This window comes from Aspergillus udagawae (assembly GCF_001078395.1).
Source record: "Aspergillus udagawae IFM 46973 DNA, scaffold_8, whole genome shotgun sequence".
Classification (NCBI taxonomy): domain Eukaryota; kingdom Fungi; phylum Ascomycota; class Eurotiomycetes; order Eurotiales; family Aspergillaceae; genus Aspergillus; species Aspergillus udagawae.
The window spans coordinates 1,596,479-1,612,394 of record NW_025091271.1 but is presented as its reverse complement, the minus strand read 5'-3'; the positions used below and the strand labels follow the sequence as shown (position 1 = coordinate 1,612,394).

At 49.5% G+C, this 15,916-nt stretch overlaps 6 protein-coding genes across 6 annotated transcripts; 4 read left to right on the top strand and 2 right to left on the bottom strand.

The window, feature by feature from the left end:
* Positions 1-1,694: 1,694 nt before the first annotated feature.
* Positions 1,695-2,015, top strand: Aud_010036 (uncharacterized protein; the record flags this gene model as incomplete). The annotated part of the gene is made up of 2 exons (XM_043294879.1): positions 1,695-1,724; positions 1,785-2,015. 2 exons carry the CDS (start codon positions 1,695-1,697, stop codon positions 2,013-2,015), a joined length of 261 nt encoding a protein of 86 aa, XP_043150814.1.
* A 1,559-nt stretch (positions 2,016-3,574) lies between these two features.
* Positions 3,575-4,594, bottom strand: Aud_010035 (uncharacterized protein; the record flags this gene model as incomplete). Its single annotated transcript, XM_043294878.1, has 1 exon — positions 3,575-4,594. The coding sequence occupies one exon, from the start codon at positions 4,592-4,594 to the stop codon at positions 3,575-3,577; it is 1,020 nt and encodes a 339-aa protein (XP_043150813.1).
* A 648-nt stretch (positions 4,595-5,242) lies between these two features.
* Aud_010034 (putative APSES transcription factor (MbpA)) lies at positions 5,243-8,049 on the top strand (the record flags this gene model as incomplete). The annotated part of the gene is made up of 3 exons (XM_043294877.1): positions 5,243-5,548; positions 5,605-7,309; positions 7,364-8,049. The coding sequence occupies 3 exons, from the start codon at positions 5,243-5,245 to the stop codon at positions 8,047-8,049; spliced, it is 2,697 nt and encodes an 898-aa protein (XP_043150812.1).
* A 719-nt stretch (positions 8,050-8,768) lies between these two features.
* Positions 8,769-10,361, top strand: Aud_010033 (glycoside hydrolase family 5 protein; the record flags this gene model as incomplete). The annotated part of the gene is made up of 4 exons (XM_043294876.1): positions 8,769-8,866; positions 8,937-9,201; positions 9,259-9,639; positions 9,693-10,361. The coding sequence occupies 4 exons, from the start codon at positions 8,769-8,771 to the stop codon at positions 10,359-10,361; spliced, it is 1,413 nt and encodes a 470-aa protein (XP_043150811.1).
* Positions 10,362-10,888: 527 nt separating this feature from the next.
* Aud_010032 (tetratricopeptide repeat protein) lies at positions 10,889-13,813 on the top strand (the record flags this gene model as incomplete). The annotated part of the gene is made up of 1 exon (XM_043294875.1): positions 10,889-13,813. One exon carries the CDS (start codon positions 10,889-10,891, stop codon positions 13,811-13,813), a length of 2,925 nt encoding a protein of 974 aa, XP_043150810.1.
* A 136-nt stretch (positions 13,814-13,949) lies between these two features.
* Positions 13,950-15,727, bottom strand: Aud_010031 (DUF890 domain protein; the record flags this gene model as incomplete). The annotated part of the gene is made up of 10 exons (XM_043294874.1): positions 13,950-14,363; positions 14,422-14,685; positions 14,737-14,827; positions 14,882-15,014; positions 15,072-15,145; positions 15,201-15,299; positions 15,356-15,366; positions 15,417-15,492; positions 15,552-15,599; positions 15,648-15,727. The coding sequence occupies 10 exons, from the start codon at positions 15,725-15,727 to the stop codon at positions 13,950-13,952; spliced, it is 1,290 nt and encodes a 429-aa protein (XP_043150809.1).
* Positions 15,728-15,916: the final 189 nt, after the last annotated feature.

Below are 15,916 nucleotides of genomic sequence, written 5' to 3'. Positions count from 1 at the left end.
TTGATTCCCTCAATTTCGGCCTCACAAAGCATGACAGCTCAGCAGCTTTCGCTGTCAGCCATCCTTCCAGCCTATTGCTCGGGAGTGGGACCAGTCTGAATACAATAACCTTCGACTGCCGTAGGCGCTCGACAATAGAAGGTTTGGCAAAGACTGATCCTACGTCTTCAAACAAGGGGAAAGCCATTAAGAAGGCAAAAGGGAACAAAAAGTATTTCCCGGTGATTGCCGCCAGAAACTGGCTGGCCGCTGGCTGGCTTGACAATTGCAAAAGTGGCGCTTTGGCAATCTTCAGTGGCCCGAGTCTCTTCCTGTCCCGCTCAATTGACTGCAACGCCACCGCCTTGCACTGCTTGCCTATTTGGAGGTTGATGTCACCAGCTGATTGCTGTTGGCGAGCCTGACTGCTATTTTCCCAAAGTCTTTGCCTCTTGTAGCAGGGTGGTCAGCACTGTGAGCCTTTGCTCGATTGCTCGGGTGACAGCTCTGACTCATATACGACGGTTGATTGATATCATATACTGAGGTGGGTATCTCCATGTCGAAGTGATTGGCCGCCTACGAGACAAAACTGGTAGAGAAGTGCTATCTTCGTGAAAAGAAACATATTGCAAGGTGATACTTGTCTTCGGTTTGGTTGATATCCTAAATCTCTATCTGATGGGCACAGTGGCAGGCTGGCGCCGAGTTTCTGGTTGGGGATAGAACGAACTGGGGGACTCTCTTTTCCCACTTACGGCAATGACAGCGGCCCTAGCTTCATTGTTGGAAGACTTGCAGCAACACTACAAGCTGCAGGATTGTCATCATCATCTGAGTTTATCACACCGTCAGTAACGTCAGGCTATGCAGCAGAGGCAAGGAGCCCATGCAACCCTGGGCCTTATTTCGCCTTATTCCTGAATGCTTCTTACCAATGTCAACTTGAGCCTTCTAAGTGGTGATGTAATTTAAATGATATCACCTCTGAATGGATATCTTCTATAACTACCATCTTTGGCATTAGACTGTAGTATTCACTAAGCCAGCCAACTTCCAGAGAGGTCTCCACTCCTGTTGGATACCATTCACTGGATTCGCTTGCGGATCTCGCTCAAGGAATTCAATATACATCCTCCATTCACCGATGATAAGCCCCTGTTCTTCTTCAACTTCCCTCTCAGCTTCTCACCCAGCTTCTGCTTCGCTTTCTCCTTGTGATGCTCTGTACTACATCGCCCCTTGCCTCCACTCATCCACTTCCAGAATGTATGCCACCCGTCCCGTTTCTTTCTTGCAGGGTATGCATGGCTAATTATAAGCAGCACCCCACAACCTTCCACCATCGAAAGGGCGATGACATCCTTTTCAGCCCGAGGAGGATAACCGAGGACCATAGATGCAAAACCAAACAGCATAGCCGGTCTTCTGACTCCCGTGCACAGAGACTATAGGCACTGGTTTACAATTTCGTCACTTAAATGACGAGGAAGGGCTTTCCAGCGGCCACAGATGGCAGTGGCTGGTTGAAGTTGCCCATACTAAAACAGCTATCCAATTGGTGCTGCAGTTGCAGCACGTCCTTGCAAAGTAATGTTGATACCAGCTCTTGACAGACACATGACTAACTGACTGATAGAGGCCTCGCCTGGAGAAGATGAAGGGAGAGTGGTGAAAGGAGCATTTACAAGAGGTAAGCTCCCTTTTAAGTATCAATGCATACATATATGTTGGATACGTACTATGTACTCTATACTATATGCACTATATATCTTAAGATAGTACTAACTATAAGGTTTTATTAGCTCCGCGAAGGTCACTGGGTCGTCCCAGACGACGAGGAAGTCGGGGGCCCTGGCCAGGGGGATACCCTGACCGCTGGCCAAGCCCTCCGACAGCAGGGGTTGCTGCACGAGCTCGAGGAGCGCAAGGCAGTGAAGAACCAGCGCCTTCAGGAAAAGCGAGAGCTACAGGATGAGATCCGCGGATCAGGCCTTCCACCAGGCGAAGGCGGATGTGGCAGAGACAGTTCGTAAGCTGAATAAGCTGTGAAGGAAGCAAACCTTTCGCACTTCGTCGCGTGCGATGTTTGTAACCTATCTTCGATGGGTCCTTTTCTTATCCTTGTTCGAACACAGACCTCAGCGTTGCTGAGCGTATTCCTTCCTCGAATATCTCGCTGCCCGATATGTTCTCGGTTCCTTCAAAGATATGCCGCTCAATGTTGCCGACCGAACCGGCGCAGTTCATGCTGTGGAGGGAGAGATTAATCATGGACTTACTTATACACAGTGTAGCTGTGTCGTGCTTCTGGATCCTGTCTATGCTGTCGATTAGGCAAGAAAGATGCAGGCGTGGTGATTAACCCTTAATTGATCTATATTAATATGGTTTCTTCCAGGCTGATGAGTATGGTGTAGTCTCTTTCCTGCATTACCTAGTGAGTAAGGCTCTATCCCTTTCCTCTAGAACTCCATTAATTGATAAAGGAAAATGTCCTATGTTGTCTGTTGAACCTCCGCCCACCCTAAATAAGCATTGCAAGAAGAATCCTCTTAACGGAGAAGACCTTGCATGGCTGCTTACTGCTGACATCTAGAATGATTTGAACCAGCTTCAAGCGGCGCGATATGATCTTATTTGATTCGAAAAGATCTGTGAGAAACAGATCGCAGTCCTTATCAAAGCAGAGGCTTCGTCAATACGCAGCTTTAAGAGTCAAACCATTGGCATATTATTAGCGGTAGTAAATTTCACTATAACAGAGTGATCAGCCATCTCCCTATCGAGCTCGGTCAATTCTCAACATGCCATATTTGTCAACATATGGCCTTTCTCCTTTAGTAATCGCAGTTCCAGTCGATGTACCTTAGCCGTTCATCGTCACTATCAATCTCAGGAGGGATGTTCTCGGCATTTGAAGGGTCCAGGTCTGTGGATTTCCTTTTAAGAGACATGGTGTTCTGTATAGCGTTGAAGGGGTCTTTTAATAGACTGAAGAAGGAGAGACAAGTTGAGTGGGTAGTGACAAAACGCGTGCTTCAGGGGAAGTAAACACTAAATACCCACCTGACAGACGCACGATATGAGCTATCACGATTACCTTCAGGGGTCACCCTGCAACGATCAGAGAAATCTAATACCTCGCCAGAGTTTCATTGGTTAATTCATTATTCCTTTATTAGAAAATATCTTGATCCCGCTCATCGCTGATTTCTCTCGAAATGCTCGCTCATCTACCTGTTTCTTTATATGACGTCATGTCTAGTATGAATTTGCTCTGTTTTAACCAGAAGCCATCGGAGGCAGAGCATTATTGTCAGAGACAACAAGTAGGTGCAACAACTGTACACAGTTCTTTCAGTCTCAGGACGATATCTTCTTCGAGTAGGTTCCGGGAAGGCACCTAATGAGGACCCGCAAGCCTGTCATCGAGGATCTTGCGAATGCCGTTCTAGTCACATGAAGGGACGCGCTAATATATGGCCTGACTGGCTGGACCCGCCTGCGAGAGAGGTCTTACACTTGTGCGAACCCGCGAGCCCGCTGTGAGCAAGGCGAAGAGTAGCACGCGGTTACTCTTCCGTAGCCACATCTACCGGTCCCTAGAGAAAAGTTGGATCAATCTCCCGTTGACATCAACCTTCTGAAACAGGCTTGGCACTTGATCGTGTTCAACGACGGTCGATATCTGGGGAAAGAGCTTTACCGATTCCCACTTGAAGTAGTGCTTTTGGTTCTTCTCATCCCATTCCAAGCGCGGCACCATGCAGTAGATGCGCCTCCAGAGTCGTTGCATGAATCGCCGTGTGATTTGATGAGGTCGTCCGTTTACGAAGTCCCTGAAAGTTGGCCCCTTTTTTGGTCCTTCTGTCAGAAATGCTACATCAAGACCGGTCTGCCGGGGAGAGTCCAGGGGGACGCCAACGGCTTTCCTTCTCTTCGGTGGTGTCCATGGTATTCTCCCAGAGATCAGATCCCGCAATGTATCAAGCTCTGCATCGGGCAGCGGCGGCAAAAGGCTGTCAAGCACGGCGTAGTACCATTTTTTCCTGATGTTTCGCTGGCGACTTTTGGCAACCGGCTTACCCCAGCTGTTTTCCTTGGGTATAGGCGGCTCTAGAGTCTTAACAACAGAACGATCGGTGAGCTGTGAAATGACTCCATTACGCAATTGAGACTTTAAGAGATCGAGCACAATTGTCGGAGGTTTCCAATCATCTTCGAACATCGAAGGCCCCTTCAGAATGCCTTCCACGGCCAAGGCATCGGGAGGAACTTCCGGGACAATGAATACACCTAGCAAATCCCTTCTTTTCTTTCCATTTCTTCCATATGAGAGCCGGAGAACCTTTTCGAGCGGTCGAGAATAGCCTTCGTTGGCACGCTTCAGTAACGACAATTTCTGGGTTGCAGTTTTGCGGAGGAGGTGCTGCCGACGTAAATCATCTTGTAGCTTAGATTGCGATCTGTCGGAATAGCGTCGAAATCTCCGGACTACATAGTCATGCATGTAACCTCGGGCGATCGGGTCAGGGAGATATGTGCATTCGCGGAGTAAGGCACGAAAGAGATGTCGCCATTGTTCGGGAGGGATGAGCGGTGAGGAGGACATTGTTCACTTGGAAAGTCTCATAGATCGCAGTTCATGAAATTTGGAATATCTGTCTATACTGCATCTTGCAGTGCTGTTAGTTGTCGCGATAACCGATGGTCCCGGGGACAGAGAATCCAGCGGAGAACAAGTCAATCCCCGGCCGAAAAAGGAAATAGATGGTTTTTTGAGTTCCGACTCAGTTACGCGAAAACGCCAAGCGGAGAACGCGACCGTCAGGCCCCGCGACTCCTCATCACGATCTTCGTTCACTTCCATGCACGATTTACAGCCTGATTGAATCTAGAATTGGCGAATGCATATTTCATAGCTACAGGTCGATTTATTCTGGTTCTTGTTACTTGTACATCTCTTCGTCTGCTCAGATTGGCTTGTTTCCCCATCCCTTTCGTGATCGAGGCGCCAGCCACGCGCCCTTCGTTGCCTCCTCGCGCGACTCAACTGCTTGGTAGTTCTTGAATAGGTGCGTTTCCCCACTCGATTTCACCCTTGTCCAGAGACCAATTTTCCCTTCATTTTTGCTTATTCTCCAAATGAGATGGAAAATAATGATAAGTGTATGAGAAATCGCATCTTGTACTGACACATCGCCTTCAGACCGCGCATGTGCATGGTGTCAGAGTTCGGGAGACACGGCACCTCCAAGTGATGACTTCCAACAACCACCATCCACCGCGGCCCAGCTTGCCCATGTCGTACTCTCAAAGCAGCTTAGGTTCAGCTAATGGGATAGCTTTCTCTCAGTCACAAATGGGATCTTTCAATGCTTCCCAGTCTGTCGCGTCGACGCCTCGAGCGACACCCCCTCCGAAAAGCTCACAGCAATCGATGTCCTTTAGCTATCCAAATGGTCTTCCTGGCGGCGTGAGAGGTAGCTTTGGAGGGTTTGATGATATGAATGGCTATGGGGCAATGGTGCAGTATCAAGAGGAATATAGACCGCAGATCTACAAGGTTGGTTTATCTTTTGGCCTCTGGATTCTATTTGTTGACGATTCTTCTTGTTGAAGGCTGTCTACTCCAACGTCTCTGTCTACGAAATGGAAGTAAACGGAGTTGCCGTTATGAAGCGTCGGTCCGATTCCTGGTTGAATGCTACTCAAATCCTCAAAGTAGCTGGCGTTGTTAAAGCTCGAAGGACGAAGACTCTCGAGAAAGAAATTGCTGCAGGCGAACATGAGAAAGTCCAAGGAGGCTATGGAAAATACCAAGGAACATGGGTGAATTATCAAAGAGGCGTCGAGCTTTGCCGTGAGTATCACGTTGAGGAGTTATTGAGACCACTCCTTGAATACGATATGGGACCCAACGGCACCGCGAATTCTGGCCATGACACTCTAGACACTCCTACAAAGGAGCAAGCGATGGCAGCGCAGAGGAAGAGGCTTTATAGCGGTGCGGATAACCGCGCCATGTCGCAACCGCAGCAGGGTACTTTCTTCCAGAATATCTCCCGGACCGCTGCAACGGCTGTCAATGCCATCAGCAAAGCTCGGTTCGATTCACCTGCCGCAAGAAATGTCGATAGTAGGCGCTCAAGTATCATGCGAAAGTCGTCACATCAGATGAGCAGCCAGGAGTCTCAGCTCCCCACGTTTAGCAGTCAGCAAACCATGTACAGTGTGGCGTCCGACAGTGGATTCGGCAGCAACGCCCAGAGCAATGGCCGATTCAATGGTCCTGATGTCGCCGCCTTCGAGACAGAAGAGCCGACCGAGCCGCCTCGTAAGCGTATCAGGTCGTCTTCAAACCATGTGCCGTCTTTTGGCCTTCAACGGGAGCATTCTTCCTTGTCCATGCAAGAACCCACCCCAACAGAACCGAACGACTCTTTCTACCAGGAAATGGACGGGCCCGCTTCTATGGTGGATGACAACAGGCGTGGCTCAGACCCTCTGCCTCCTGCCACAACTCCAGAAAGATTTCAGAAAATGAAGCTTATCATGACCTTGTTTCTTGACAAGAGGACCAAGGATTTCTCCAACCATCCGGCGTTGTTGCAACTCACTGGTGAAGATCTAGAGATTCCACTTGATGAATACCGCAACAACGCTCTTCATTGGGCAGCAATGCTTGCTCGGATGCCCCTTGTCTATGCGCTTGTTGAGAAAGGTGTGAGCATCTATCGTTTAAATGGTGCGGGCGAGACAGCTTTACAAAAATCCGTCGGGACAAGAAACAACCTCGATTACAGAAGCTTTCCGCGCTTATTACAGGTGCTGGCTCCCACCATAGACATGGTTGACTATAGTGGACGCACGATTCTGCACCACATCGCAGTGATGGCTGCAACTGGCGGTGGTGGTCATGTGTCCGCGAAGCACTATTTGGAGGCTCTGCTGGAGTTCATAGTCCGCCACGGAGGCACGTGCATCAGCCAGCAGCCTCCGAATGGGGTTGAGGGCACCAATGGTAATAAAGCTCAAGCAGGCGAAGTCATCACTCTGGGCAGATTTATTTCGGAAATAGTCAATCTTCGGGATGATCAAGGGGACACAGCACTTAACCTTGCCGGGCGAGCCCGTTCTGTCTTAGTGCCTCAATTGCTAGAAGTTGGTGCGGACCCTCATATACCTAATCACACTGGTCTCCGTCCTGCCGACTATGGCGTCGGCGTGGATATGGTTGATGGCAACGCTCAATCCCAACAAGCTGGAAGCAAGAATGACTCTTTCATTGATCATCTGACCAAAACGAAGAAAGAAATCTTTGATGGTGCGGAACCCCCCTCCTTGAATCTAAAGATCAAGCTATACTAACAACTTGAAGCAACAATGGCCCAGATTAGCACAATAGTACAGGAGACATTAGGCGGCATCGACAAAGAACTAGCCACCGACTTGTCCAAGAAGCAAGCGAAGTTTGAACATTGGCATTCCAAAATACGCGAGACTGCCAAGGCCCGTCAAATAGAACAGAAGAAACTGGACGACCTCAAGAGCAAGTCTTCAGATCGTGTCGAATTAAGCAGACGGATCAAAAATTTGGAAAGGTCGTCTGAAGACCTTCTCGTGAAGCTTAAAGAGATACATGGTGGACACTTCGAGCCTTCCAAAATGACCATAGTTGGAGATGCGGATCAAGATTCTGGCGTCGACATGACGGAATTCGAGGCCCTCTTCCCCGAAACGTTCGATCCTACATCAGGGTTTTCCGAAAAGCAGGTAGCCTATCTCAAGTCTCTGACTTCTCCTGAGATCCTGCAGCAACGCATCAAATGCTATCAAGATTTCAATCAAGAGATACTTGCTGAGGTGGATTGTTTGAAATCGAAGAACGTGGTGTTGGGTCAGAACTACCGTCGAATGGTCATGGCCTGTACCGGCTGGACGGCGGAACAGGTCGATGAAGCCGCCGAAGGGTTAACACAATGCGTGAAGGATTTGAATGACAATCCTGTTCCTGAGGATGAGGCTATCGAGATCCTCATGAGAGATAGGGGTCAGGATTGGTAATGAGATTTTTATGTCATTCTTTGCGCATTAGCCCGCTGGTCTCTCGGAGTTCTCACATTTCGGTGTCAGGGATCATTGTCCATAACACGGTTGAGGGTTTTTCTTGCATCTGTGGAGTTCTTTTTGTGCCTCAATAGGCGTCTCATGCATCCGACGTCTGTATTTACAGATACCCATGGCAGCTATAACTGTCTGATACGGCATACCACTGTACTTATACTTCTTACGACAATGTAACAATTGGGCCTGTGTGATTGTTGTCTTTCTTAGCAGTAGAGCTACGAGCATGGATGTCAATGTCGGGCAACACCCTGATTCATTTGCTTGGCCGGTGTTCCCCCCGATGACAATGTCTCCAGGAATGGAGCTTCGTCGTGCTATTCGCCCCTTCAGGCTTGGCTGCTTCACACCTCGGTCTCAGCCTGCTGAAATCAGCCTAAATCGCGTCTTTTAACCGACAAAATCATTGAAACTCCCCGCAGGAAACGGAAGCCAACACAGGAGCTAACCCCGCCTGTCCCCAACTATGCTTTCTCCAGTGGCTCGACGTGGAGATTCAGTTATGAATTTTGCCTTTATTCTGAGTCGAGGACGCGGGTCAATACCTATAAAGGTACTGGAAACCTTTGCATGACCTCAACTATGCCATGCAAATCAATCAAGTCGTGAACGCAATTCGATCGCGAGCACATAACGATCGTTGATCATTTGAATACAAAATGGCTACTGGGATTCTGAAAGTTAAAGGAAACAAAGTAGTCGACAGCAATGGAGACGAAGTTCTTCTCCGTGGTGCCGCTATTGGCGGTTGGATGAAGTATGCAGTAACACAATACCTTTATTTTACCCTTTTTGAGGTAAATGGTAATTGACACCTTTGAAAATAGTATGGAGAATTTCATCACTGGTTACCCAGGTCATGAGTCGCAGCATCGTGCTGCTATGCGGAGAGTCTTAGGGCCAGAGAAGTACGAATTCTTTTTCGACAAGTGGCTCGAGTATTTCTTCACAGAGGCGGATGCCAAGTTCTTTGCCGGACTGGGATTGAATTGCATACGGATCCCGTTCAATTATCGCCATTTTGAAGATGATATGAACCCACGGGTACTGAAGGAGTCCGGCTTCAAGCACTTGGATCGGGTGATTGACTTGGTAAGAGTTCTACAACGCAACGTCGACATGCTGCTGATTTGTTATTCTCCGTGATAGTGCGCAAAAGAGAAGATATACACCATTCTGGATATGCACACGGCTCCTGGTGGACAGAACGGAGACTGGCATTCTGATAACCCAACCAGCTACGCTGCTTTCTGGGATTTCAAGGACCATCAAGACCGGACGATATGGCTGTGGGAGCAGATTGCAGCACGATACAAGAACAATCCATGGGTTGCTGGATACAACCCTCTGAATGAGCCGTGCGATCCAGAGCACGTCAGGCTGCCGGCGTTTTATGAGCGTGTTGAGAAAGCCATCCGAGCTATTGATCCAGATCATATCCTGTGGCTGGATGGGAACACGTTCGCCATGGAGTGGAAAGGCTTCGATAAGGTTCTTTCGAACTGCGTTTATGCTATGCATGACTATTCTGTAGGCCATTTCCCATCCGACCAAAGAGTACTCGTGCTGATTGGTTTCATTAGTCAATGGGTTTCCCTACCGGAGAGCGCTACAAGGGGACCCCGGAACAAAAGGAACAAGTTGAACGGCAGTACCTTCGCAAAGCCGAGTTCATGAATACAAACGGCACAGCAATCTGGAACGGCGAGTTCGGTCCCGTCTACGCTAACCCCCGCACTGAGGCAGAGGCAGAAACTATCAATCAAGAGCGTTATAGCCTTCTGGGAGAGCAGCTTCGTATCTACGACAAGTACAACATCCACTGGTCTATCTGGCTGTACAAGGACATTGGCCTGCAGGGAATGATCCACACAAGTCCAGACAGCAAATGGAACAAGACGATCCAGCCCTTGCTGGAGAAGAAGAAGAAGTTCTGGCTTGATGCATGGGGCAGAGAGCCATCGGCCGAGCCTGAAGCAGCACTCAAGCCACTAGTTGATTGGATCGACAAGGTCAGTCCACAAGCCAAGGAAACGTACCCCACCCCTTGGCATACCGAGCGTCATCTACTGCGAAACGTCTTCCAGACATTCCTGGCAGCATCTTTTGTAGACGAGTTCGCGGAGCTATTCAGAGGAATGGATGAGAAGGAGTTGGAGGCGTTGGCACACAGCTTTCATTTTGATGAGTGTGTGCAGCGAGGAGGACTGAATGAAATCCTGAGGGAACATGCTCGTGCAACGAAGCACTGAGGGACTGGTATATGGAGGAGTAGATAATCTGTATAATCAATCAGCGAGCCTGATGACTTCTAGATGTACTCTGAATCTCCACTGCTGTGATTGGTGCGTGCGTATAGCGTAGTTATAACTCAGCTTGCAACAAACTCGTTCCAATCTTCCAGCATACTTCATTAATGCCACGGCCTCAACTGGCCCCACCACAATCTCCGAATCCGCCTTATCGATAACAAAAAATGGGCGCGAGGAAAAAAACTGGTAGGCGGGGTACCTGCCCTTTTTCATCGTCATCACCAAAGCCATCAGCAGTCGCTCTTTTGCTAGCTTCATTCTTAGGTGGTCTGGTTCGAGTGCTTAGGAGCATTCAGCATGTTCTTGTGAAAAATTCCAAATCGTACCACTCGTCACGTGTTCGTTAATGTTGACGGCCCAACCGAGGTCTATCCAAAGGACAAAGGCATAATCCATCAGTTCGACCTTTTTGAAGGCATTCAAAAGTCACTCTTTCAAGATTCAGATTCTAAAAGAAGTCCTTCAAGATGACTGAAGCATCGAACGCTTCTTACCCGTCGTCCTTGGACGTTCTGTTTGATGGGACATCGCCGTTGAGAGAACAGTATGACCCGGTCAAACTAGAGGATGCAGAGATCGTACCCATCCTCCAACTTCCACTGGCTAGAGAACTGCTGGGACACAACTCTGCAGATGCGAGTGCTATCAGACGCGTCTCCAACGGCGAGATTTGCTATACCACCTTTTTGACCGAGAAGGCCAAGGCTACGGCTCAGATGCCGCTGGATGGGCTTACTTCTGAACAGCAACGGTCACAGATCCTCCATATTGGTCTGGCGGCTCTGTTTAGCTTTATGCAATCTAATATTACTGGCCCTCCGTTGGATTTCAACTCGGCGGATGTGGCATTCCCTGATGCTCTCCACTCAGATGCCACCAAGCTCCGGGCTGTTCGCAATCACATCATTCGTGAACTCTCTGTAGACGGAGAAGCTGCCTACAAGTTGACGCCGAATGTTGAGCTCTTTGCCCTTGCGAAGGCTCTCCTTGTTGATGCGGACATCCTTCTCCCTGACGGACCGTTGGTGGCAAGGACGGCAAGATTGCGCGTCAATTTTCTTCACCAGAAGATGCTGTCTGAAGCTACTAGCACATTACAAGACGCCATCTATAGCGATTTGGAAGAGTTGGACAAGGCACTACTTAGCGAAAAGTCTGTATTCTCTACCGCTCAAGAAAAAGGACGCTTCCTTGTGGAGAGGGCAACAATCCACAGCCACCATGGCTTCGACGCCAAGGCTCGGGCAGATCTTGAGCAGGCTGCTGCAGTCAGGAAATTTGAGTTCGCTTTGACTGGAAAACTGGGGAAAAGGACGAAGTTCCAAGAACATGATATCAGCCAGCTGGTTGTCTTGGCAAAGAGTGCCGAAGAACTGACCTCCACCGGAAACTCTGCTCTTCCGGACAAGGAGGATACAACCCAAGCAGGACCTAAGAACCTAGACCTCAACGATGATACTCTTCTCGAAAGCATATCATTTGCCAAGGATGCCCAGACGTCTCAAAACAAGTCGACGACTGTCCAGGAAGAATCTACGCTTCCTCCGGCTTTGCAGTCTCTTGACCCCGGCAGCCAACCACTGCTGGACCCTGTTGACTCTGCCATTTTGCTGGGTTTGGCTTCCGCAATCACAAACACATCGCCGGAGAACGGTCTGACTCGGGAAGAGACCCACCCTTACGCTATCCGTGTCCTTGAAGGTGGCAGTTCGAACTGGCAGGTATACACTCAAGCTTTGTTGGTCCGAAGCCGTGTGGAAGGATACCGAGCTCGAACCGTAGAAAGATCTGTTCTGCAGATGCAAGCGCTTGTTGACCAAGTCATTGCAGACACAGCAACTCTTGATACTCAAACTACCGAAAATGGTAACCAAGCTACCACATTCCTCCCAAGACCCGAGAAATCCGAGTCTGCTTCGGCCGCTGAAAGACTAGAGTATATCTGGCTCTTAAATTCTCCTACTCGGTGGAGTCTCGAAGCTGAGTTGGCTCAACGCTGGGTCAACCTTGGCGGTCTACGGACTGCTCTAGACATCTACGAACGCCTGCAGATGTGGGCGGAGGCCGCTCTCTGCTACGCTGCCACAGACAGAGAAGAAAAGGCCAAGTATGTCGTCCGCAGACAGCTCTATGAGCCCACGGGTCCAGACCCAGAGGACGAGAACGAAAAGTTCGACGGGCCGGAACTGTCTCCGCTGCCCGTTGATGCCCCTCGCTTGCTCTGCATCCTGGGTGACATCGATAGTGATCCTACAATGTACGAACGCGCATGGGAAGTCTCGAACAACAGATACGCACGCGCGCAGCGTTCATTGGCCCGCCACTATCTTTCATTGAAGCCCCCTGCTCTTGAAAAAGCAGAGGAGGCATACCGCAAGAGTCTTCACATCAACCGTCTCAACCATAGCGCATGGTTTGCCCTTGGTTGTGTACAGCTTGAACTGCAAAAATGGGAGGACGCCATCGACTCATTTACACGGACCGTGCAGCTCGAAGACACGGACGCCGAAGCGTGGAGCAACCTTGCTGCTGCCATCCTGCGAACCCCCAAACCCAGCGAAACCACCGAAACAGCAAAGGAGGAGCAGCAGGATGCAGACGCCGATGCCGACTCGGAAACCAAAAAAGCACCACAGGATCCCTATAAGCGCAAGCGCGAGGCCCTTGCCGCTCTCCATCGCGCCGCTCGGCTCAAGCACACCGATGCTCGCATCTGGGACAACGTTCTGACAGTCGCAGCCTCGATCCCTCCACCAGCTACACCATTTCGCGATGTGGTCACAGCCCAGAGACGGGTGATTGAAATTCTTGGCCCAAAGAACGGAGAGAAGTGCGTCGATATACCTGTTCTCAGTATGTTGATTGAGCACCTCGTCGACACCTACAACTACGAGGACCTTCTGATGAGGGTCGATGAAAACGACGAGAATTCGGAGCCCGTCGTTCGCAGTGGTACCATGGCTGGTCAGATTCTCTCCCTCGTCGACGATTGCGTTGTGCCTCTGATCACACACTCGGCTCCGCTCTGGCTTCTTGTTGCCCGTGTAGAACAGTTCCGTGGCCAGCCGTCCAAGGCCTTTGAGGCGCATGAGAAGGCCTGGCGAGCTACCGTTGCTTCGTGCACACAGGGTGCATTCCAAATGGGCGATGAGAAGAAGTGGATGGATATCGTCCGGGCTACAGAGAGGTTGGTCCGCGATGGATATGCTAAGTTTGGGCCTATGGACAAAGAAGGCAAACATGAGGAGGACGCTGAAATGGTTGCTAAGGACTGGCGATTCAAGGCCCGCAGTGCTGTCAGGGGTATTCTGGGTAAAGGAAAGGACTTTTGGGAGGATTCCGAGGGTTGGAGTCGTCTGAAAGAGCTGCAGTCTGAAGTGGGAAGCTCTTAGTTGTCGGAGTTGAGCGATGTCTTATGCACGTCATGTCGGATAGAATTTGATTAGCGTTCAAGTATGAATAGATCTGTCTTTCGTGATCATGTCTTCGTTCTGAGTCGTCATGTAACGTTCCATGCCCTCTTCCGCATCACCTTCCTTCCACCTTTCTCTTTAACATCCCACAGAAGCTCTCAAACAAGACCGAATCTGATCCTTTGAGCCAACGCACGACAACTCGAACGCACTTTTCATCAAGCCTATCCTGCTTCAGCTGGACCTTGAAACCAAGAGCCGCTGTACTCTCATCAATTTCCATCATGTCCGCAGTGCCAGCTGAGATCTGCAACTTTCTGCGAGCTTGCCGAGACCAAACATTCTCCATTGCGAATCCCACGCCCGTAGCCAGATTCTTACGCCAAGTCCAATGAATGCGAAGGCTGCTGAGTTCTTTGTCAATTTTGTCGCTGATGTGATCGATCGATTGATCAGCAATCTCGAACAGAAACTCGGACGGAAATGGTAGGAGGTGTTTCGGGAAACCAGGGATGCCTCGGGCTACTTTCTGTTGCAGATCAGCACGGGAGCACTCAAACACTAGACCAAGATGTATTGAAACATACCATACTCGGACGAAGATCAGTCCACGACCACGCCACAGCCCACCTCTTCGTCTTGCTGCCTTGAACAAACTCCGTTACTGCGTAGTTGTTGTTCCCATGTTCCGTCAGTTTCTCAACTATGACGGACACACTGCTCAACTTCCCAAGCATTGAGGTGTACCAGACAACTCTCTCACGGAGATGAAGGCTTTCCTCGATCATACGATAGACAAAAGCTATTTCGCCGCCTCCAGTGACCATCTCGACCTCGGCTCCTGTGCATGCCTGTGTCCGCTGATTAGCTGGCGTTTGTTAGTCTCGGTGGTTTGAACTTACTGAAAATGGAGGCCGTTCCTTAGCCTGTGCTGAAGCTATCATTTCTTCGCGTGAGGCGTAGAACGGAGGATTGCACATGGTAAAATCGAGCCTGAAAAAAAATCTCAGATACATGCCCTTTTGTGCAATCTCAGTGGATACATACCTTTGGACGTCGAGCTTTGTGTCTAGAGGAATGAGATCATCCTTGGGCTCGGTTTTGAATACTCGGATTCGACCATCAAGTCCGTTATTTGTCACGTTTTCTCGGGCGGTCCGAACATTTTCATCGTCGATATCTAGGTTCGTGTGAGCTTTCCATCCACCGGATAAGCATTGAAGCCGACAATGATTACCTGTAGCAATGAAATCCCACAGGGGCCGTGTCGTGCATCCTAGCAATGGGTATATACTGCAGCATCCTGTTCCGCTACGAAAGTCAGAAGAAGCAACCCCGCAACATGTCCAGAACAGGTGATACACACATGTCGAGGCCTAAGACGGATCGGTCCGGGTCGTAGTCATCGCGGTACTGGTCGCCTGTGGTATCGAGAAGGTCTTGCAGCCATAGAATATAGTTTAGCCTGCTTGTCCGTCAGAACATACGCAAATTTTGCATTGGCAATCTGTTTTTATTCACCTGTTCGGTACCTAGAGTATCAGGTTAGCATGTAAGACTCTTGCGAGCCGAGATAACATACCGGCGGACAAAGTCTGTTGTCAGGTATCTCAACATCCAAATTGAAATCTCTCTTTAAGAGACTCTTGGTCAATTGCCTAAAAAGTTGGTCAGCTATCTACCAACACCTGCAATATCCATGTATGACCGTCCTTACCGTACGGCATCGGGATCGCTAAAATCTAACTGGCCGTTTGGCTTCACACTGATGGCAGAGTCAGAGATGCGTATCAATCACAGGGGCAAGACTGACTATTTCGCGAAAGCCGGCGACTGCAACGCAAGAGCAGTGAAATCGACGTCATCTTTGTAGATATTTCGAGTTGCCCTCATTATGGCTGATTTAGTTACAAACAAGGCAAAAAATGTGTCAGCCTAAACCTGCGCCAAGATGTGCCACGATAGTAGTCGAGAACTAGGGAGACAATCGAGAACGCCTGTAAGTAGACTAGTTAGGTAGTACTCAGTATTATCTACATGAAATGACGATTAGTGGGCGATTGGAGGCTAGATGCCGACCAT